Below are 23,912 nucleotides of genomic sequence, written 5' to 3'. Positions count from 1 at the left end.
ACCCCTCAGATATTCACAAAACTACTTCATCAAACCTTAGTAATTAACTTCATCTCTCCTTTGTTTCCTCTCTTTGAGTGCTGTGTGTTCGCGTGAGTGCTTTTGTAGCATCAGTCGAACAAATGATCAGACAAGAAGGTCTCTGTGTAAGAGAAAACTAGAGTTTGAGGTTTGAATTATATTCCTTTTTCTTTATTCTTGAGGGAGAGCTGGAGCAATTGAATTGTTCTTGGTTTGAATCAATTACCCTAGCTTGGTTAGTGATTGATATAGATCGTTATAGGGTTTTCTCATTAGGTTGAAAGTTTGTGTGTTGTGGAGAGTTTCCTCCACTCAATCTGATGTGAGAGAAAAGCTTTGTCCTTTCCGATTATTAGGGTTTCTGAATGGCGAGCACAGGCGAGCCTGACCGTAAAAAACGTCACTTTAGCTCCATATCACCTACAGAAGCTGCAGCCGCCGTTAAGAAGCAGCCCTTCTTCTGGCCCTCCTCTGAAGACAAGGTTCCTTCTTTCATCTCCCCTTTACACATATCTCCATAGTTTACCAATCTAATCAATGATGCTTAGTTAGTTGCGTTCTTGTTTGATACACAGCTTGATACTGCAGTTCTTCAGTTCCAAAACTTGAAGCTATCGCAAAAGCTAGAGGCTCAGCAGGTTGAGTGTTCTATTCTTGAAGATAGGCTTTCTCAGATCAAGGACAAACAGTTGCCGTACAGTTCCAGTTTGAAGACTGTTCATAAGTCTTGGGATAAGGTAACACTCTTATCTGCTTTGCCTTCTAACGTAAACTTGAATCTAACTAATGCTTTTGTAGCAGCTTACAGATGCAGTTGAATCATGCTCCGTTCGTGTGAGTGGTTCAAGCAGTGGAGGGCATAGGTCTGTAAACAAGGAGGGTATGAAATACTTAGCCACCCTCTTTCTACCTTGTGTTGATGCTAGGACCTAGTTTGATCAAAATTGCAACGCAGATGGGTCTTCTCCGGATATTAAAGACGATTTCATCAACCGGCTACTTGAAACTGGTGCCACTGAGAGCTCCTCCTCATCCAATATCTGCTCGAATGGGATGGAAGATGGTAGAGGGAATAACACATCAACTCAGGTGACGCAGACATTGCATAACCTAGTAGCCGCCACTAATGATATAAGGTGTCTGAAGGATGAACTGTACCCCACAGTTCTCAAAACCGGTCTTGATAAAGGTGTTACTTCCACTACAATCGGTTTTCAGCTCTTGTCCTGGTCTTATACTGAATTGCATTCGATTCTAGATTCGTGTGGTCAGCAGCTAGCGCTGAATGAGTTGGAATCAGAAGTTAAAAGTTTCAGAGTGGCTCTAGATGATGTACTTGTGAAGTTCAAATCACTTTCGAGAGAATTGAAGAGCTATCGAGATGCCGATGCTAGAGTTAGAGCAGACCTTAAACGAATAAGAGGTAGCCACTTAGTCTCTGTAGCCCCGGTTTAGAACTCTACATGCGTTCTCAAAGATTATCACATTTTGACTGCTATATGAGCTGACATTATACTTCACTTGGTTGTTCTTGAAGGGGAGCTAGAGGATGAGGTCGTGGAGCTTCAACAATGTAATGGTGACTTGTCGGCACTGAGAGCGGAAAGGGACGCAACAGCAGGGGCGTTCTTCCCGGTGCTGAGCCCTGGAAATAAGCTTGCTAGTAGCGATAAGACAAGGGATAAACAAAGGGATTTGCAAGACATGGAAGGGGTTCTGAAAGAGTTAACGGTAATATTTTCTTCTTCTTTTTTTTGGTTTTGTGTTTTTCATTGGTAATGCTAGAAGGTGTTGGTTTAACAGCTGCCTTGATTTTGTAGGTCCTGGCTTCAAGCAGGCTACAAGAGCTGAAAGAACTTCATAAGGAGAGGACAAAGATTCTTGAAAGAACGAGCATTTTACAGGTCAGTTTATGATTCGGTTAAGAGTATCTAGTGTAGCTTTCTTCCTCTTGCTAAGAACTGATATATATAAGTTTCCTAACAGAACAAGTCAAAGTCTGTGAGGGGCATCTCTTCTTCTCAAGCCTGCCTTTCTTTGAAAGACCAGCTGAGAAGATCCAAAGAAGCAGTTTTCAAGTATATGGCTTTACTTGAGAAACTGCAGGTTATATATCTCTATTGCCATTTTCATTTTATGTAAGTGTCTTAATGATTGTATTGTTAAAGCTTTGTGAAAATTTTCAGGTTGAGAAAGATAGTCTTTTCTGGAAGGAAAGGGAATTGAACATAAAAAACGAACTTGTTGATGTTTCTCGAAGGACTAGTGCCGTTGCTGATTCTAGAATGGCTTCTTTAGATGTGGAGATACAGAAACAGCATGATGAGAAAACTCGAATCAAGACTAGGTTGGGAAACATCTCGAAAGAGCGAGGTAAACACATTGGTTACTCTGTCTTCCTTTCTCTATGGAGTCTGATTAAGTGATGTGTATGTGTCAGGTAGGAAAGAACTCTTTGCAGATACGAAGGCGTTAGTTTCTTCGTTTCCAGGGGAAATGAGTTCCATGCGAAGTCAGTTAAGCAGTTATAAAGAGACTGCTGGAGGTATTCATTCTCTGCGGGCTGATGTCCAGTCCCTCTCCGGGGTTCTCTGTAGGAAGGTGAGCAATGATCTTGAACAATGTTATGCTGTTAATAGTTTGTGTTTTTTTTTTCTTACTTAATAAGGCGAATTGGTGAACAGGGAAAAGAGTGTGAAGCATTGCATCTGAGATCAGCTGGTTATGCTTCTCAGCTACGTGACCTGAATGCTACGGTATGATGCAGCACATTTACCTTTTCAGTGTACTACCCATGACTTGTATGTTAACGTTACTTGCATTATGATGTCAACGTTGTTTGAAAAATATGTATTTCTTGGAAGAAGTATTGTGAGAAAAGCCGGATTCACAATTTGAGATTTTTTCAAATGTCATAATAAATTTTTGGTTGGTGAAGATGTAGTTGTTATGGTCTTTATTTTTAGAGTAAGATGAATCTGTCATTGCAGGTTCGTGATTTGAAGAACAGCCACGAGGAGTTACAGTTGTTTTTGGACATGTTTAAACGCGAGTCCACTGATCCGAGGTAAGCAAAACTATATGTAACAAAATACAAAGATGATAGTTTCCTACTTTCCTTAGCCTTCCCTTAATGTAGAGATATATAGTGTAACTTGCCTTTGGACTGAACTATATGACTTTACAAGAAACTTGTGCCCACTTTGCCGATTTGTCTTTCACAGCTTCTAATATCTGATCTGTTTTTTACGGTTTCATCGGATGAAATTCTATTTTGGATGTGGTTAGGATTTGTTCATCTTCCTTTCTTGGCTGAACACTTGTTATTAAAATGGCGCTTGGTGCATTGCCTTAAGGCATTTACAGTGGATATTGTGATATGGCAGGGACATAGCTGAAGCCAAGGAACAAGAGTACAGGGCCTGGGCTCATGTTGAAAGTTTGAAGTCCTCCCTTGATGAGCAGAATCTTGAGCTGCGCGTTAAGGCAGCAAACGAAGCTGAAGCAGTATCACAACAAATGTTGGCTGCTGCCGAAGCTGAGATTGCTGATTTAAGACAGAGAATGGATGATTGCAAACGGTGAATAATCAATTAATTACTCTTCGTATGACTCGTATTGGCATTTCTCTTACAAGGATGTGTCTTTTTTCTGTTTTCAGGGATGTCGCAAAGCATTCTGATGTCTTGAAATCCAAAAATGAGGAACATGGAACATATCTTTCTGAAATACAGGTTTGCTTATGAAACTTCTTTGTTGCTTTTGTTTCTAGCATTGTTTTTAAAAAACTTGATGGTTGGGGGTATCGATTTACAGTTAACTATCTTCTTTTAGACAATTGGAAGTGCCTACGAGGACATTGTACCACAAAACCAACAGCTTTTGCTTCAAGTCACTGAGAGGGATGACTATAACATCAAGGTATCCAAAAGTCTCCTTTTTCTTTTTCACACTTAGCTGGAGATTGATGATTTGTGTTAATGGGCATGGTCTGTTACTGTTTCAGCTTTACTTGGAAGGCATAACTTCAAGGCAGATGCAAGATGCTCTGCTAATCGATAAATACATCATGGATAAAGATATTCAGCAAGCCAGTGCATCAGCCAGTTTCCTCTCCAAGAGATCCTTAAGAATTGAAGATCAGGTAAATGTACTCAGATTGTAGAACCTCCTTGATTATCTTGACTTTTTGACTCGAAAGTCTTTTTTTTTTATTGCAGATGAGGCTCTGCACAGATCAGTATCAGAGACTAGCGGAAGATAGATATCAAAAGTCTATCACTCTTGAGAATCTGCAAAAGAAACGTGCAGATGTTGTGAATGGCTTGGAACAAGCTAGGTCAAAGCTGGAGGAGTCGCATTCTAGAGTTGAGAAAAGTCGGGTGGACTATGGAGCATTGGAACTTGAGCTGGAAACCGAAAGGTAAGTTAGTCAGCGCACACACACACACACACTGACACACAAGCAAGTGTTGGTTGCTGAAGTGCATGCATTGTATGTGTCAGGTTCAATAGGAGAAGGATAGAAGAGGACATGGAAACAGCCAAGAAGAAAGTCTCTCGTCTTAGGTCTCTGATAGAAGGATCCTCAGCCACTCAGAAACTCAGACAAGAACTCAGTGAATTCAAAGAGATCTTGAAGTGTAAGGCCTGCAACGACCGCTCAAAAGAGGTAAAGAAAGACTCCTCACTCTGCTCAAATCTTTTAATGAACCGTATGCGTGCTGATTTGGTTTTGGTCTTTAGGTGGTGATCACGAAGTGCTTCCATTTGTTTTGCAACCCATGTGTGCAAAAGATCATAGGAACTCGACAGAGGAAGTGTCCAACTTGCTCAGCAAGTTTTGGACCCAATGATATCAAGCCTATCTACATATGATGATGATGATGATGCAGATGGAACAAACTTTTTGTGTTTTTGTTTTTGTTTTTGTTTTTGTATTCTCAAACTACTCTTTCAAAAGAGAGAGAAAATTAGATAAATCATAGCTTATAAACCCATATTTACACTTAAGCTCATTTTATATAGGGAGTACATTTGTTCCAATCTATTTTTGCTTTCACATACTTTAAGTACACTACATAAACAAGTAAGGATGTCTTTGTTACAGACAATAGGGAGGACTCATTCACTTCTTGTTGTTGGTAACATTATTTCAATGGTCTTAGGTTAAAGTGAATGTTGTCGTATATATGTGTAGAGAATTTTGATCCACATTTAATTTGGAATGGAAGAAGTATTTCACTTTTCCTTTCTATCGTTTTCTATATATTTATTTCCTTTTCTTCTGAGAACATGATCATTGGTATTTCCGCATATGCTCTTTTCTTTTCCTTTATAAATGGATGAGGTGTGATAAAAAAAGATAAGTATTTGAACCATTTGCTCTTAATTATTTTTGTTATTATTCTTCTTCTGTTACTGCTTTCAGTTTTGTCTTTCTAATTGCTTGCTTTTTCTTTTTAGCCACTTTATTCGTAAAGATAAAGATCACATGTTTCAGCTCCATCCTGGCTCTGTCTCTCGGTTCATCATATACGTATAAGAGTCTTGCTTTCTCCGTTTCAATTTAGTTATTGTTGTAAAGTTAAATTTTCGTTTCAAACAAGTGTTGTTTATAATTTCAATGCATAATTTATTAATTTTTTATTTTAATTTATTTTTTTATTGGTTGAAATGTGGTTAAAAGTATTGGCAATAAAATTATTATTTAGTAAACATACAAAATAAATATTTGTTAATTTGTATATCAAAATCTAAAACGACAATTAAAATGAAACGGAAAAGTATTAGATATAAAAATACCCATAAATGTTGAAAGGTGTAAATATGTTTTTTTTACATCTTTGTCACAAAAATTAATGTTTGTGTACAAACAAAATTATGAAATTCTTATGTAAACACATTGATATCTTCATCAATAGAAAAATTAAACCGACTGGTTAAATAACAAAAAAAAAACACATCTGTATAGCATTGGATTGAAATCCTAGACTATGTAAACCTAATTTTATCTTAGGTAATATAAAATGTATATAAACATACAAATACAAAAAATACGCTCTCCTTGTTCTCGTTAGAAAGTAAAACATTATTATCAACAGGTCGGTACATAAGTCTGAGCATATACATTTCATATCTATTAATTCGTAATCGTATAAATATAAATTTTAGAATACATCAAAATCATAGTTATGAATCAAGATATCATTTTGTGACAAGGCTCAATATATATATATATATATATTTTTTAATCTACTCTTTCTCATTATATAACTTTTCCAAAATTTGATTTTTAGTCCATAAATAACATCTAAAACCGAACAGAAAAAAAAACTAGAGGTAAAATATAATTCTCAAAAATATACTTATGAAGCATGATAAGTATACCTGATTATATGTAAAAGTGTAAAGAGAAAGGAAATGAGCTTGAACTGCAACGCGAGAAAATAAGAAAACATTGTGAGAGAGGGACTCTTTTTAACGCACAATATCGACGAAAGAGGAAAGCAATCATACACTAAGGTCTAAGTATCTAATGTCTTTTTGCTTAAGTACTCCAATTTGTGTAATAATGTTTTCTTTATGGTCGAACTTTTTTTAATCGGATTTTAAAAATCTTTTAATTACGCTGTATAACTTAAATAACAACTGTGTCAACTCATTCCAAACAGTTGATCTCACCAGTGTCGAGATTATTCACGAGAGATCTGTTTCAGTTCACATTATTGGAATTTATAATAATAAATGTGTGTTCAGTTCCATTTGCAAAACTTAATTAATTCATCCACGGGAATTAAGCTGATCCTGGACATACCATTGATATTATTAATTATATTTACACAATAGTTGCAAATAAAGAACTGAATATAATACTATACAGTTGTACCTTCCAATAATATGGAACCGCAGTATAGTGGCTAAAAATATATTAGAAATAGTTGGGTTCTAAATATGAATTGGACTAATTACTTGTCTGTACGTAGTTAGGTTTGCATGCCAAAAGATGCCAAACAGCAAATTCACCTTCGTGTAATTTGTCAGTGATAGTATCGTCCAAACGATCCAAGTACATGTATAATCTTATTTATAGGGAAATATTCTATATACTCGTTTATATAATATTTGCTGTTGTCATTTGACATTTGTATATTTTTTTTTTTTCCATCTATATTATTAAAAGGCAAAAACCCAAACAAACTATACAACATGGCCCAAACCAAAAGTCAAACGGACCAAACAAAACAAAACCCTATAGCAACATGGCCTCCGGCCCAAACTACCAGTCGGATAGAACACGCCATAAGACGCGTTTAATTAACCGAAAAAAGGAGACACGTGTCATCATCGCCTCAACCAGGCATACACGCGTCGCCGGAACATCCACCCGTCATTTGACATTTGTATATATATATAACATCAGTACTTATTATTCAGTAATACTAATATTTTTATTAGTATATTATATTCTTTATAATTAATTTTAAAGTCTACCGGCTTAGGTATTTGCGTTGTGAGTTATTATAAGATTTTAAGTTGAAAGCATATATTTATATCTTACTATTAAATATTTTCATTGTAAAATTTAACTGGTACTAGATTCAATCTTATATATAAATCAGTTGTGATAGATGTCTGAAGAAATGTATATATATGAACACAGAAATTAAAACAAATGTCCAAATTTTTATTTTATAAATAACATTATTTTAATTATATAAGAATATTATATGATACATGTTAAGAAATAAGTATATTATTAATTTATTACTAAACTGTATTGTATATGCTATTTAATTAGTCAAAAATATCCTGCAAATACACTAATCTCAACTAATTGTTGAAATGGTCATATGATATACTTATTAACACTTGAGACGACAACTATTTGTAACTGAAAATTTCCACACTCATCCCTATAATCGCTGTGTTTAAAACTATCATGTCCTAAAACTAAGGCTGGGTGAAATCGCCTTATTGCCACATGGGAATAAGTATATTAGTATTCATCTTTTTATAAGGCGAAGAAAATTACAAAAATGACATATTTTGTGGCTAAGGTTCCCATCAAAAATATTGGAGAATAAAAGTTGTCATAGATGTTTTTCATCCTAAGTTGTTATTAAGGTTAGATCAATCATCAAAGTGATATATAAAAGCAAGGATGGTATAAAATTACCATTTTTATCTATATTTTGCTTTTTGAATTTCAAGTCCAGTTCAACTGTAGAAATATTTTTTTAGAAATTAATAGCAAATCCAAAAGAAAAGGGAAAAAATAGGTTTAACTAGTGAGCATTACGTACAATAGGCATAATTATATTTGTTGGGCTCCAAATAAGCTTGTATTATTCACATATAAAACGAAGGCAGTTATTAGGATGTATTAAATAAAAAGGTTATTCATAATTTGTTTTAAAATCGTTGATGTAATTAAGTCCTCGAGATAACTTATAATAGGTTGCAGTTACGGTTACAGTCTTCTTCCTTCGCGTAACACTTGGGCTCAGTAATAGCGTCGGGGACAAAACAACAAATACATCTGGGTAAATGTTTTTGGGCGGTTGGGCATATTATTCCCCTTCAATCGTTTCTAGCTGAATTGACCGCTCTAAGACCTTGGCCATCCACAACTATATAAACAAAAATGTAACAACAATCTCATTTGGAAGAAAAAATAATTATTGAGGATATTGTGCTGTGACTGCAATGGTGAAAACAATAAATGATGAACAAAATCAAACTTTTACAAACACATACATTCATGAAGAGAAAATAAAGTAATCAAGATAATGGAAAAGATAGCGAACTGTGATAACTGCATATTGTTCTTAAGATACACGTTTATTTTTTATTTTTTTGAATATTATGTTTACTCGTTTTTTGGTGTAATTTCTATTTATAAAATTAATTTCTAATGATAGTTTAATGATAGTGATCTCACTATTAAACTAGCAATGTGTCTTGCATGGAGATCCATAGCATGGAGATCCATAAAAATTGGTTAGATTTGTTTGACCAGTTTTTTTCTAATTATTGTCTGGTAATCATATTGATGTTTAACTTTTTTTTCTTATTAGGTTGTTTATAGAAACACTTAAACTATTGTGTGATAACTATATTAGAACAATACGTATGGGTTATTAATTGAAGTACTTTTTCGGAAAAAACAAAATATTAATTGTTTGGTAAAAAAACATCTGAAAAAAAAAAAAGTCCATGTAATGATCATATCACACCAAAAATTGTGTATTGAACTGGAAATAGTGATTAAAATTATCTATTTACATATATTTTCTGTTTGTACTTTGGGCTTTGACCCGTTTAATCAAATAATAGATGGCAAAAAAAAAGATTTGTTGTGTGTCGCCTGATAGAACCTTACCCTATAGTTTTAACGTGAACATTTTGATTATTACGTATTCTATGGGATATATTGTGGAAGTGTCATGCATCAGTCTTATATATACAATAATCCCATTTCAATAACATTAATACATTTCCAGAATTAAGAAACACAAATGACAGATTAGGAAGTTTTGGGGGTACGTATAACAAGATATACATCACGATATGAGTAATAAATCGATAGGTTGCTATCACACTGAGACGTAACTATTTGTTGTAATTGTCTACATACATTCAAACCTTAAAATCATGAGAAAATAGAAAACTAACCCAACATTTTATAATTATTACTACGTATTGAGATAATGATAGTGATCTCATTATTACACCCACTATGTTTTTATTTAGTGACCTGTCTTCAACTATCCTCAAGTCTCACCAAATACCATATACAATACATGCATGTATATCTGCTCTTTGTATATAGTCGAATATTACCAATTGTCAAGGAAAATAATAGTAGATGCAAAGTTTTTTTTGAAAAAAAATAGATGCAAAGTATATGATGAATAAAATCGTAATTATTCATCATATTATAAATTGTTGTTTCCCCCTTTTCATAAACCAATTTACCTATTGAATGAATACATTGATATATGATGAATATATCGTAATTATTCATCATATTATAAATTATTTTGTCTACTACGTATAGTTAATAAGATTATTTTTATCGTGGACGAAATCTATTATTTGAAAGGTGTGAAACTTGTCTTAACGAGTTTGATAGGGACTTTTTCTTCTTTTTACTAAACCGTGTGAGCAAATAGTTTCGTGCAGTGGGTTTCACCTATTTTGCCATTCACTGTTATATGTAATGACAAGCGTATTAAATAAAAGATAATTGTATATCTAAAACAAAGTTATTTGTCACTTTCAAATTGAAGGGTCCAATATGTTTGGGAATCAATAACAGTCTTCACCTTGCCTCATAGTGGTGAACAAAGTAAGGTGTTGGCCAAAAGCAATCACCTTATTACAGTCTATATCCTTTCACTTTTGACATACAATAAAGAAGTAGACAAATAGAAAAAGAAAAGAAAATTAACAAAAAAAAATGTAAAAGTTGCAAATGAAAGATCCAAACACACCATCACCATGTGACTAATGTTCTTTTCCAACGCCTAAGTTTGTTTTTCTATTATAAATCTTGAAATAAATTTATCAAAAGTTTGTCGCCTTCTTCAACCATCAGTTTCATAACCAACATCAAAAAAAAAAACTCATACACTATATTTGACTGTTCTTTTTTTTTTTGGGTTTGTAGCTTTCTTTTAAAATGTTCTCAACACATTTATATTACAAAAACATTCATCAAACGTCTATTTGCTAAAAACAAAATAAAAATAAAGAAAAAGAAAAAGCAAACCAAACGTAAATAGAGAAATTAAAAATGAAGGGGAAAAAAATAAAAACCAATTAGGTGTTAGAGTGAGGTGGAGAGTGTGATTTAGTCATTAAGACAGAAAAACGGCTCCTCAAGCCGAAACCCAGCATCGGCTCCACAGAGCTGCCACGTGGACGAGTCATACCAAAACGCATCGTTTCGAATAATCCCTATTTCATTTCCACCGTTAAACAAATCCGGCAAATCAAACAGTTTCTCTTCGTCGCTATCTTTGTCCACAAACGACGTCGTCGAGGCACAAGAAGTTTCCGACAATTCTTGAGTTATAATGTCCGAAGAAAACACCACACTGTCTGATAACGACTGAGCCATCACTGCTCCGCTCGGCTCGGCTTCAGTTTTTTCAGTAATGTCTGAAATATCCACGTGGAGTCCGCCGGAATCTTGCCAATTAACGGCGGCGGCGGTGGCAGCAGCTTGAATGTCTTTAGGAGAATTAGTGACCGGACGAGGAAGCTCGCCGGCTAATTCAGGAAAGTTGAGATAAGCCGTTGTACCTTTAATGGCTAAAGCCGCCACGTCATGAGCTCGTGCAGCCATATCAGCCGTTGGATAAGTACCGAGCCAGATTCTTGATTTCTTCCTCGGCTCTCTGATCTCGGACACCCATTTTCCCCAACTCCTCATCCGTACTCCTCTATACGTCGGATGCTTATCTCCGCCGTTGGTCTTCCGCCGTTTCACTCCTTGATCATCAAGATCTTGGACGGCTAATGATGATAATGATCTTTGAGATGCTTTTCTTTTAGGGTTCCCTAAGTTAGAAGTTGATGATGATGACGATGATGAAGATGTCGTGGGGGAATAGGATAATGAGGCGGAGGAGGAGGACACGGCGGAGATAAAGGTAACTTGAGAAGCACTCTTCTCCATGTTGATTTGTGTTTCCATTGTTGGAGAGAAGCTTTAGAGAAAAGAGGGTTGCACAGAAATAGATGTGAAGTGGGCTATTAATATTCCTCCACAATCTTGTTTTTTCCTTTGGCTTTTTCATATTATATGGAAAAATATTATATAATGGTATTTGGTTATAATAAAATGAATGACGGAGGATGAAACGTGGTCCACGGAACAAAGAAGATATTTTTGTGATTCACCGTTTTAGCGAACCAGTTTTTGTTCCATGTAAAAATAAATAGAAACAAACATGGTTTCATTTCAAATTCGTATTCTCAAAAATTATGTGCATTCTTTTAAGAAACAGAATGAATACATATTACGTATTTAGTAATAAAAGAATATTGCATGGCACTCGTTAAAATTTATTTATTGTTATCTTTTTACCCTCTTGTCTAAATATGGCCCGACCCTCGTGCATGTGCGTCACCTCTTAACATATGAATCGCCCATCTTCCACTTTTATTTCCTCCGAATAAAATCAGGGTTAATGTGACGTTATATATGATTTAGTATATATTATTGAGATATTATTTATATTTCTCTCAGAGTCTCGTTTCCTTCTTTGGCATATTTGATTGGATAAATTAAGAAACAGAGACGATGAATCAGATTGAGAAAGAGACCACACAAAATATGAGAATTCCCTAGACAACAAATTATAAAAATATGTTTCTATTATATTATACAATGATTAGTTTTTTAGTTGGTTATTTTAGTTGTAACATGCTTTAAAAGCTTAAAATTTTGCTCTTTATATAAAAGAGATCATTATTTCAATATTTTCAATACTAATTTCAATACAATTATTTGAAATTTGATTAAACTATATAAACTTCTTTTGTGAAAAAAAAACTAATTTAAAAGTCGACTCCACATTCGAAAAATAAAAACTCTAATCAGTATATTATTTATTATATGGTAGTTGGTTTGGGGTCTACTCTCGGAAGACTCTTCTCTTTTCTTATAGTCAAAAAAACGTTATTTAGAAAGGTCTAGTTGGTACATTATGCTTTACAAGTCTCTCGTTATACATAAGTTTTTTATTATGGTAATGGAGAAACTGATTCAGTAATAGATAAGGTTTTAAAAACATGTCTACGTTTGCTAATAACTACGATTTCAAGAAACCCAACTAATATGTAAGTTTCCAAGGTTGAGCTGTATCCAGTTTGAAACGTTTGTTCCAATCGTTTCTAGGTGCAGCCTGTTTATCTAACTTGTGACCAAACAAACTGAAACGGTTCTTTCCTTACCGCCTCCTTTTATGGGCGGTTAAGAACTTAGTCTGACCGCAAAACTTACTCTGTGGGTAAGGACGCACATAATTAAACTAGTTACCACATTAATTAATTATGTCCAAATAAACAAAGTATATATGTATCCCAGGGTAGTTTTTTACACATGCCGTAAATAATTTGAGTATAAAATAAAGACGAAATTCACATTTCCTGGACAATGTCACTGTTCACTAAGCCATATTTTTCGAGTAAGTCATTATCAAATGTCAAATTGAGCTTTTTGTTCCCTTCTTGAAATGAAAATATAATACCACGTATACAATTTGTTTAAATACGAATGGGTCATGGTATTAAATTTTGATTAAACATAAAACGTACACGTACCCAATCAAATTTATGTGAAAGAATATGTCTAGAACAGATCCATATATGTTATTGTATACCAAGGTAAAAGTGTTGAAACGTCATATTCGATTCGGCGGCATCATAATTAATTAAGAACCCACTTTACTTTATGTTTATTATATATACATGGCCATTGGCCACCACAATAAATAAATAAGAACTGCTTCAATCTTTATATATTTTCTCAGCTAGTGATTACACAATAATTCACTGAATATACATTATTCACAAGTATAGAGTTATCTATCGATCTATATTCACAAAGTACTAATCGTAATGATATAAACTGAACTAGCTAGTATCCGCTTCAGGAAAGAATGGCTATTGTTCATTCAGAATCTGTTAAGTTGATTGAGGAATATGGGGCCCGTTAATCACAATTACGGTTCACGAGATTAATAATGTAGTCCAGTTTTATTTAAAAACAATATGAGTGGTATTAGTCTTCATCCTTCAATTCGTGATTATAGATTTGACATAACGGTGTGATAGCTCTACAATGAATGATGAAATAGTATATATATGTAATTGAATGACGTTTTTACGTATATGGTAATCATAAAACGTCAGAATATTAGATAGGTCTAGTTAGAGATCGACACAAGTGGAAAAATCAAACGATGAAAGATTTATCTTAGTATTCGTATTTGATCCTAACATTTTGGGCATTCACTGGAAAATACCAATCGAAATTGTTTTGTCCAAAACTAAATTGATAAAAGTACTTGAAATTTGTAACTTTGTACAATATTGGTTTTACTCTATATTTTGGACTATAATTAATTGGTATCAAAATACAAATAAAGTGTAGAGTTAACTTATATATATATACTTTAACTGATGTTATATTATATTAGTAGTCGAATTGAGAAAACACTTTGTTTCTTAGTATATGTTGCTGTGTAGGTTTGAAATAAATCAGAAATCTGGCTAATTTTTTTTAAAAAAAAGTTAAGGAATTTTAATTCTAGCCTTATACATTTTAGTCCGGTGCACAAAAAAAAATACATTTTAGTCCTGAAAACCTAGTAATTACAGTTGCTAAGAAGAGCAAGAAGACAAGAATTGCCGCAAGTGAACACATGGAAGATAGCTTAAACGCAACGTAACTGTGATTGAGCTTGATCGAATATAAGAAGAAAAACTTTGTATTATTTATCATACATAATTTTATTTTATAATCGTGCAGATAGATACAAAATAAATGTCTAAAAACTAAGAAAGAGAGAGCAGAGATTGTTGGAAAATCTGTGAACGATATACGATGATTGATGCGAGATTTAACATTTTTATATAAGTCAATGGAAACACATGGCGCACATGCGACTTATTTTTAGTTGTATAAAAAATATCAACGACGAAGGAAACATAACTGTTTTTGGTCGACTATATATTTTCAACGTAGAGAAAATTGGTTATATATAGAGATGTCAGATGTGTTGAGAGTAATTTAGATACAAAATGATATACCATAGATTATTAAAATGCTTAAACACTATATATTTTTAGAAAAGCTAATAATTTCATTTATTTCACTGCTAACACTAAAAATAACAAAATTTCCTTTATTTTAAAATTTATTTTATGTTTAATTTTATTATTTTATTTTAAAATTAAAATATAAACTATAAGTGGTAAAAACGAAAACAAAATAAAAGTGATAAATAAGTAAATATTTATTATTTTTAATATATGTGAAAATTTTAGAAAGTCAGTCATCCAAACACAGAAAAAAAAAACATTTCAGCGAATTGGTGAAACAAAAATGGATTTTTTTTCCATTTACGTTTAGTTCTTTCTTTCTTATGATTTATTTAGTAGACACGAGCAAAGACGGCGTCAGCAAGTGGACCAAACAGGTAGTAATCAGGAGCCAGAAACGTAATGCCATCTGGAGTATTAGGTGACTTGTTAAGATACTGACAGTTCCGTATGATAAAAGGTAGTAAAATTTTGTGAAAGTAAAATCCTACGGTAAAGATAACAAAAATGTGGTCCTAGTTCTTGAATCTAAATTGCCTTCTATATCGTGGAAACTAAAAGACTTTGTATTATTTGATAAAGAAAAACTTTGTATTTCTTCATATAGAAACTCTGCATTTATATATTGCAGTGTGTATATTTTATAGCTACGTACACATGTACTACATACGCATATAATTGCATATATAAATATTGAAAAAGACAATGGGAGCGGTTCAGAAACTTAAATATGATGTTCCCTTTAACTCTTTTTGTTCATTCAATTCTCTGTTTCCCCATAAAAGAGGTAACAAGTACTAAAAATAATAAAATGAAATAGAAGATCAAATATTTTTCATTAAGCGACGGTCGATGCGCGAGAGTCATGAGATATGTACTACTTTCTCGTAGATCTAGGTTGTTTTTATTTTGTATTATAACAGCTACTTGCATAGTTGATCAAAAAACAGCTACCTGTATTTGCTACATTACATTTTAGTTTTCCAATAATTAATTACTTTTAAGCCATTATGCTTAGTGAATCGTTTATTGGATGTGTAAAATTTGATGATTAAGAAAAACTTTGTCAGCTTAATCTAAACATATGTGTATGTGATTCTTTGTAAGCCGTTTAAATCATTCATGTATGATGTATGTATCACAAGGTTTTCTTTTGTAATGGTGGAAGTTCGTTGAGTGGTAACATCTCTTGGGCCACACCAAATCAGATCCTCCAAATCTTGCTTTTGGTCAGACTGAATATCATTATACATAAAATAATAACACCGCTCATAATTAACATATTAATACGTATTGTGATTGCATACCTTTTGTGAGAAAACGTGTATTCTACTTAAAATCAAGAGGAGTCATTGTTTCAAATGCAACATTTGTGAAATCAATAGAAAAGGTTTCGAAGTACTTTATATTACAAATGTATACATACAATCACAAGCGATTCTTCTATATAGTCATGGAAAATGAATGCTTAAGTGATTCATACACATAATGGTTACTATAAATTCTTCTCACTTTGGTATGTGCAATTGGAAGAAACCATTATAAAATGTCATTCATCACGGATGGTATTTATATATATAAATCGTGCTATATAATTACAAACAAGTAATTAAAAACGCAGGTAATATCAACATCAGTATTTTCAAATATATAGATAAAGAGTTCGCGTGTGATTAGTTGATAGGGAGAGTTGGAGAGGGAAGAGAAAAACCACTGAGAAAATAGCACTCACACTCTTTTGTAAAAGTTTGGGGTTAATACCTTTCGAATATCTTTTTATCAGGGTGAAGATTAGAATAAGATTTAAATTTATAAACAAATCCAATCATGAAAGGGAAAGATTCAACATATAGGAAGAACAATTTAAGAAAGAAACAAATCTACATCACATCATTTGTATATATATTAGTGGCTGCCCTACAATTGTCTTTGTCTCCATAGTTTTTTTTTTTTTGTTTAAACCTCCATAGTTTATTTATCATATTAACTTTCATCATAAAAGAGACAAAATTTGATAATGATCAACTTTTGTTCTCTCCTATTTTCCACCCCGAATAATTCTTGAAGTTTCTGCTTCTTTATTTACTTTTTATTATTATATGATCATCTTTATTTGGATTATATGCTCACTATTGTATCTTTTGCTGTTTTTCTTCTTGGAAAAATAATTTAAAGAGTCAATGAACACTAAACGCTATAGATAATTAGTGAGTTGTCTTCATAGATACGATGGTTATAATGCATTAAGTTATTTAAATGCTATTTTCTCACATTTACTTTTAGACCACACCTTAATGAGAGAGAATTGTAAGCTTAAGTCTTGGAAAATATTTTCCAACAAACTAATCCAACAACCCGTAAAATGACTTTGTAGTTTATGATATTTGAAATTGTTGGGAATATTGAAAACAAATAATATAACTGCATAATTATAATTAGTACAACTTTTGTGAATATGAAATATGGGCTGGAATGAAAGCCCAATGGGCTAATCTTATTCTAGCTCTGATCCAAATGAAATGTTTGGCTGGAACTAAAGCCCAATAGTCGAATCTTCTGATGGGTTTTAGTAATTGTAAAGCAAAAACGCGGGAAACTTGTGTTAGAATTTCAGATAGTCCAAATGTGTTATGCGTTGGAACTTTACTTTTTCAATCCTGACAGCATAATTCTTTGCCCGACGAATAAATAAAACCAATAAAGGAATAGAAAAACTGGGATGATTTCCTGAAGACAGAAGCAATATAAATGCTTGATTTAAATAGCTTCACCTTCACGTACTTTTTGAACCTCTGGCCTTTTGTAATCTTATAAGAACCCCTATCCTCGTAATATAATCCATGCACAAGTAAATATATTCACATAACCAACGGTGTCCTAATCAGCATGTTACATGGCCAAGGTTCGAGTAAAACAAAATATTTTATATATACTGATTATCTTTTTGGTCTCGTCTGTTTTTTAATCATATAATAATCACGTACTTCCTCTAATCCTAGTTTAGTGAAGTTTCAATATGCACATATAAAAACTAAATGCTTATTTGTAGGAGAAGCAACCACTAATGGATCTAGAGCAAGGAATAAAGCTAACCAGTTTTACTGACAATGAACCACCAAAGATGATCTTGGATAAGACGAATATAATCGGATCTGGTTATGTAACTAAATGGAGTGAAGGTTCTCGTGGTCCATGGGATGCTCCTTATCAGATTGCAACGCTAGGTGAAGTTGAAGAATCACAAAAGCAAAAGGCGATCGAGGATCCAACCATGGAGAATGTAACCGGAACTGATAACGTGGGTAAATGGAGCGAAGGATTTCGTGATCCATCGGCTCTTAACCTCAAAAAACCTGAGAAAGCTAAGGCAATATCGGCCAACACTAAACCGGCATCTGGCTCCCAACCTGAGATTCCCGGTTTATGGTCTTCTTCGTTTAGCAAAGAGTATTGTTGCATCTATAGAGTGCCTAACTGGTTACGCCGAGTTAACCCAGAGGCTTACACTCCTCAGATGCTTCTACTCGGTCCACTTCAACATTCTAAGAAAGCTGAAGCTCTTGAGCTTTCCAAAACCGATTTAAGGTACTTATCATCATACATACACATATATCATCATGCGAACTAAAAGCTCTTTTTGTGTTTGTTTTTAATCACATTTATCTTTTAAATCATTATAGCATTTTAGTGTGTTTTGGTATATTCAAATACTATTTTAAAATTTGTAGAATGCAAACGGACAAGAGATTGTTAACAACTGTTTTTGTTGTTTGATTTCATGTTTGTTTTCGCTTATGTTAACATCTTAGTTAGTGTATTTGTGTTTATATGTTAATAAAATATTAAAATTCATAGTATTATAAATTGTATGTAAAAGTGCTATACGTAAGAATACTTTGTTTTAAGTTTTGTCCGTTAACGATTCGGAAATTAATAAAGTATCCTTTCAATAGTATTATTTGTGTTGAGAACATTCAGATTTTTTCTATAAATAGTTTAATGCATTTGGATTGGATTATTCCAGATATATGAACTATATGAACATGGAACGTCACAAGAAGAAGTATCTTATGGAAATTGCACATAGATATGGGACTGAAACCATCATAGAGTTCAGCAGAATCATTGAGAGAGATGAACATATCATAAGAGCAAGCTATGCCGAATCAACGGAGTGGATCAAATCTGCAGAGTTCGTGGAAATGATCATACACGACGCTGTTTTCTTACTAGGGTTCTTCCTTCAGACCGGAACTCAAAAGTATCAAAGGAACGAAGATATTCTTTTCGATGTTCCCTGTCATATAACTCCTATTCTGGAAGACCTAATCTTGCTCGAGAACCAACTTCCTTATGCTCTTTTAGAAAATCTTTTCGAACCTTTTCTCTTTCAGTTTAGATTTGAGGAAACGCTCCGTGACATTATCCTTCGAGTTTTTAGGTTTGAAGGGAAGTTGAAAAAGGATGTAAAGTTCAGACATTTTACAGATTTGTTTCGACGTGTCCGTGTGGCAACACTTGGTTTGCCTGAAGAGCAAGGTGCTAGAGCTGAGCAACCGAAGATCATAAAGAGTCTATACAATGCAGACAAACTAGACAGTGCAGGAGTCGAGTTTGCGAATGTGGGTGAAGAAAATGATTTATCGTTGGTGATTGTTTTCAAAGGAGGAGTCTTGACGATGCCTTGTTTCACAGTTGAAGAAAACACCGAGAGGGTTATGAGGAACATGATGGCACTTGAGCAGTGTCATTACCCTCTTTCTGCTTATGTTTGTAACTATATTACCTTCTTGGATTTCCTCATCTACACTGACGCAGACGTTGACTTGCTTGTCAAGAAAGGTAAAACACACTTTACAAAATGATATAGTTCATAATTTATTACTCAACAAAATAATACATTAATAGGAACTTGAGGTGCTCAATCCCGATTTTGGATTTTTATTTTTGGATTTGTGATTTATAACTCGTCTGGTATACGTTTAGGATTCAGGATTTTAGAAAACTGTAATTTTAGTTTTGAAGATTTTCAGAAACAAATCAAGTTATTTAGTCAGGTTACCTTATATTAGGTTTCTTTGTCCTAATATTTATCAACAAAAAATGCTACCAAAACACGTTTTTCGACATTGTTTAGATTTCAAATTCAGATTGTTTTAGGGAATGGTTAAACTATGTTGAACATTCCTGTATTACGTAAGACCGACACCTTTTTCAATTATGAGGTGCCTAACATATCTTCACATTTTACGTCAAAAGACGTTATAAAGAAGAATAAGAACTGGTTAGGGCATCAAGGATCGGTGGCAGAAATGGTGAATAAGCTGTGTGTAGGGCTTGTGGACTTTGGATCTTACTACGAGCCTATAGCTGAAAAACTCAAAAAGCACTACAATAGCAGTCTCCACAGATCCGTGGCCACGCTCCGACGAGTCTACTTCAAAGATATTTGGACCGGAACTACCACCGTGGCAGCCGTTGTTCTCCTTATTTTGGCTTTAGTTCAGACGGTGGCTTCTGTTCTCCAAGTGACGCAGAGCGACCCCAAGTCACCACCACCTCAAGCTCCTCCCCGAGGAAAGTAGACTGTTTCTTGTATACCTAGAAACAAAACTTTAAAAAAAAAAAAACTTGCATTGTTTTTCTTTTCCACACAGAACTATATATAACTTTGGTGTCCTCTTTATCTTAAAAGTTTAAAATACAATTAAGATATTCGATTACTCTCCTACATTTTCGGAAGCTCCCCATATCTCTATGTAAAGACTAGATGTTTTTTTTTTCCAAAATGTGAATTCATTTCATTTGAAATGGCTTGGAGATACAAGTAAACCTGGATCTAAAGATGCAACCAAGCAAATTTCTACCCAAGAGAGTGCCATGCCGATTACGAAATGTGAGACCAGATGCTTACACTCCTCAAATGCTTCTCATCGGTCCTCTTTCTAAGAAACCTCAAATCATGGAGCTCTCCAAAAACGATTCGAGGTATACAACACAAACTCAATCAGCATACATGTGTATCACGTTTAGTTTTTCTACCCTTTTCTTTTTGGTTTATGTAAAAATAGTACGTAGGACCAAAAATGGATTTTGTGTTCAGGTTTGGTCTTTGGATTACAATTATAATATACAATATATGTTATATACTGTAAATATAAATTGTTGCCTACTTAATACTTTTTTAAAAAAAAAATTGCTTATATATTTATTTATTGAGCTATAGTTTTTTTGGTCAAATATTTATTGAGCTATACAAATATTTTTTTGGGGTTAAATTATAGTTTGGCAACTTTGATATTCTACCTTAACCCATTCCTAGCTTATCCGTATTGTTGCTTCTGAACTTTCCGCAGGCATTTGGAATATGAGAAGATGGAGCAGCACAAGAAGAAGTACCTTGAGAATTTTGCACTTATGTATGGGAATCAAACAGTTGAGGAGTTCATAAGAATCATCGTAAGAGATGAGCAAATCGTAAGAACATACTATGCAGAATCAACAGACTAGATAAGCTCTGAAGACTTCGTTGAAATGATGCTCGTCGACTCGGTGTTCATACTAGTGTTTTTAAAGCAGACCGGACGTAGATACATCGACAAAACAGGAGATTTTCTTTTCGACGAGTCTTGCCACCGAGACACTATCTTTGAAGACCTACTCTTGCTCGAGAACCAACTTCCATTTTCCCTTTTGGAAAACCTCTTTGGACCCTTCTTCATAAAGTTTGGAGATAACTTGACGTTCCGTGACTTTATCCTTGGAAATTTTGGCTTTAAAAATAAGATCAAACCAGAAGTGAATTTCATTCATATTACAGCTATGTTTCGGTGTGTCCGTGTCGAGAAGCTTGGTCTGACAAAAAAAGATCAGATTTACGAACAATATTCGAAGAAATTCCTAATAAAAAATCTTCACAACGCAGACGAGCTAGACAGTGCAGGAGTTGATATTGTAGGGAATAAAGTAGAGAGGGGCACATCGTTTGCGATCAAATTCGAACGTGGTGTTTTGACAATGCCTTGCTTCACAGCACGTGGTCACACGGAAAGGTTGTGGAGGAACATAATGGCACTAGAGCAGTGTCATTATACTTACGCAGCCTATGTTTGTCACTACATCGCTTTCTTGGACTTCCTCATCGACACCGAGCAAGACGTTGAATTACTCGTCAACAAAGGTATATATATTGCATTTAAAAAAGCTTCATCCACGCTCATACATGATATATTGATATATAAGCATTACACATATGAATATTAAGTATCTAGTCTAGTGTTCGCATAGATTTGGTTTTCATAATCGTAGGGAAAATAAAATATTTCTTTTTTATATAAGGAAAATCAGACAACTTATTTTAAAAAAAATTGTCTATATGTTTTCATTTTCGAAAACTAATGCTTTCAGTTACATCCAAAATAAGGGGTTATAAAGAATTTGTTGGGACATTCCGAATCAGTGGTGGAAATGGTGAACAAGATGTGCTTAGGGCTCGCTGATAATGGCTCTTAATTACTATTACGATATAGCCGAGAGACTTAACAAATACTACGACAACCGTCTCAACAGATCCCTCGCAACTCTCCGGCGAGTCTACTTCAAAGACCTTTGGACTGGAACTGCCACCATCGCAGCAGTTATAATTCTGGTCTTGACTTTGATTGGGACGGTGACTTCCGTTCTCCAAGTGACTCAGGACGACAGTGATCCCACTAAGTCACTGCTTCCACCCCCTCCTTCCCGGGACTTGTAAATACGTTCTTGCCACCGGAAGAAACGAATCATACATATTTTATTGTCCTTATAAAATTTCTCTTATTTAATTATACATATTTAATCATTGCTTCCGCCCCGAGGAAGAGAAACAAAACTTCTTTTCCGCACAACTATATTTAACCTTGTTTTCCTCTTTATCTTACTCACTTCGAATAGCTAATTTGGAAAATAACTTGAAAGTTATTGAAATAGTGTATAAACTGTGTGTATGTATTGATCAAAGTGTACAAGTATATATACAAGAGACAATGTCCTTATCGTATGAGGACTATGTATTTAGATAACTACAACATAAACTTTATCATTATCTCTATAATTCATATCATTATCTCTATAGTTTTTTTTTTGTAACAAATCTCTATAGTTATGAATGTACTAATTTTCTCGATTTTGTAATTTATAATTGAACGTTCAATATTTTTGTACCAGCATTGACTCGAGCTTCGCTAGCGACAGTTTAAAATACAATTAAGATATATGATTCCTCTGGTGCACAAAAAAAGAAAGATATATAATTCCTCTCCTAGATTTTGAGAAGCTCGTAACCTCATTACTAATAAGCATTGTAAATGCTTTTACTTAGGGTTCCCAGTCTAGCTGTCGGTTAATTTTAGGTTTTTTCTTGACAAAAAATTTGTAGGTTTTCCACTATTTAGTGATAAATAATGGTTGGGTGAATATTAAATATAATTTGTTTCGATCGACGATATGAAAAAGAAGTGTTTTTTTTTTTGGCATCGAAAAGGAAGTGTGTTTTTAAATCAAGAAAATTCGACACATTTTTTGTAAAAAATAATTGGATCGAGAGATTCTTCTTACATTCTTACATATTACACGGGTTACAAATACCTTTGGACCGGAACTGCCTACGTCGTCGCCTTCTTTCTCCTCGTGTTAACTTTGATTGATACGGTGGCGTCCGTTCTCCAAGTGACGCAAAAATAATCATCCCACTAAGTATCTTCCTCCACCACCTTCGTTCGAAAAACCTTAATTTTTTAATCTTTCAATACCAATCGACGCTATTAATTAATAAATTTAAAATCCTTTTTGATTACCAAAAAAAAAAAAATTTAAATCCTTTTTCATCAGTTTTTAAACTAAAAGTAAGAGGTTAAAGTTGTTTAATTTTAATTCAGATCTAATAAAGAGAGCCTTTCTTTGCATTGATGTTTATTTTATACGAAATTTAATCAATAATCTTTAAAAAATTTGCTACATGTTTATTAGTCATAGTTTCCTCCTTTTTTTGTCAGTCATAGTTTCCTCCTATC

The 23,912-nt window shown here is 33.7% G+C and overlaps 3 protein-coding genes and 1 pseudogene across 5 annotated transcripts; 3 read left to right on the top strand and 1 right to left on the bottom strand.

Annotated features, from left to right (window-relative positions):
• The first annotated feature begins 28 nt into the window (after positions 1-28).
• On the top strand, positions 29-5,083 carry LOC103866851 (E3 ubiquitin-protein ligase BRE1-like 1). Of its 3 annotated transcripts, none has more exons than XM_009144837.3 (20): positions 29-169; positions 378-503; positions 597-758; positions 820-901; positions 977-1,210; positions 1,280-1,444; positions 1,559-1,752; positions 1,842-1,925; positions 2,008-2,127; positions 2,208-2,394; positions 2,462-2,622; positions 2,706-2,777; positions 3,012-3,088; positions 3,408-3,602; positions 3,683-3,755; positions 3,856-3,942; positions 4,028-4,165; positions 4,242-4,444; positions 4,528-4,693; positions 4,768-5,083. In XM_009144837.3, exons 2-20 carry the CDS (start codon positions 387-389, stop codon positions 4,897-4,899), a joined length of 2,649 nt encoding a protein of 882 aa, XP_009143085.1. In that variant the 5' UTR covers positions 29-169; positions 378-386; the 3' UTR covers positions 4,900-5,083. The 3 variants fall into 3 exon arrangements, with proteins under 3 accessions (XP_009143085.1, XP_033148291.1, XP_009143087.1); XM_033292400.1 differs by having other exon boundaries at positions 70-312; positions 351-503; XM_009144839.3 differs by having other exon boundaries at positions 70-503; positions 823-901.
• A 5,284-nt stretch (positions 5,084-10,367) lies between these two features.
• LOC103866850 (ethylene-responsive transcription factor ERF034) lies at positions 10,368-11,932 on the bottom strand. Its single transcript, XM_009144835.3, has one exon. It carries the CDS (start codon positions 11,726-11,728, stop codon positions 10,880-10,882), a length of 849 nt encoding a protein of 282 aa, XP_009143083.1. The 5' UTR covers positions 11,729-11,932; the 3' UTR covers positions 10,368-10,879.
• A 283-nt stretch (positions 11,933-12,215) lies between these two features.
• On the top strand, positions 12,216-20,587 carry LOC103866848 (UPF0481 protein At3g47200). The gene is made up of 4 exons (XM_009144834.3): positions 12,216-17,764; positions 17,912-18,447; positions 18,887-19,704; positions 20,122-20,587. Exons 1-4 carry the CDS (start codon positions 17,756-17,758, stop codon positions 20,445-20,447), a joined length of 1,689 nt encoding a protein of 562 aa, XP_009143082.1. The 5' UTR covers positions 12,216-17,755; the 3' UTR covers positions 20,448-20,587.
• A 113-nt stretch (positions 20,588-20,700) lies between these two features.
• Positions 20,701-22,603, top strand: LOC103866847 (annotated as a pseudogene).
• Positions 22,604-23,912: the final 1,309 nt, after the last annotated feature.

This window comes from Brassica rapa, chromosome A05, assembly GCF_000309985.2.
Source record: "Brassica rapa cultivar Chiifu-401-42 chromosome A05, CAAS_Brap_v3.01, whole genome shotgun sequence".
NCBI lineage: Eukaryota > Viridiplantae > Streptophyta > Magnoliopsida > Brassicales > Brassicaceae > Brassica > Brassica rapa.
This window is presented reverse-complemented; position numbering and strand designations above follow the sequence as displayed.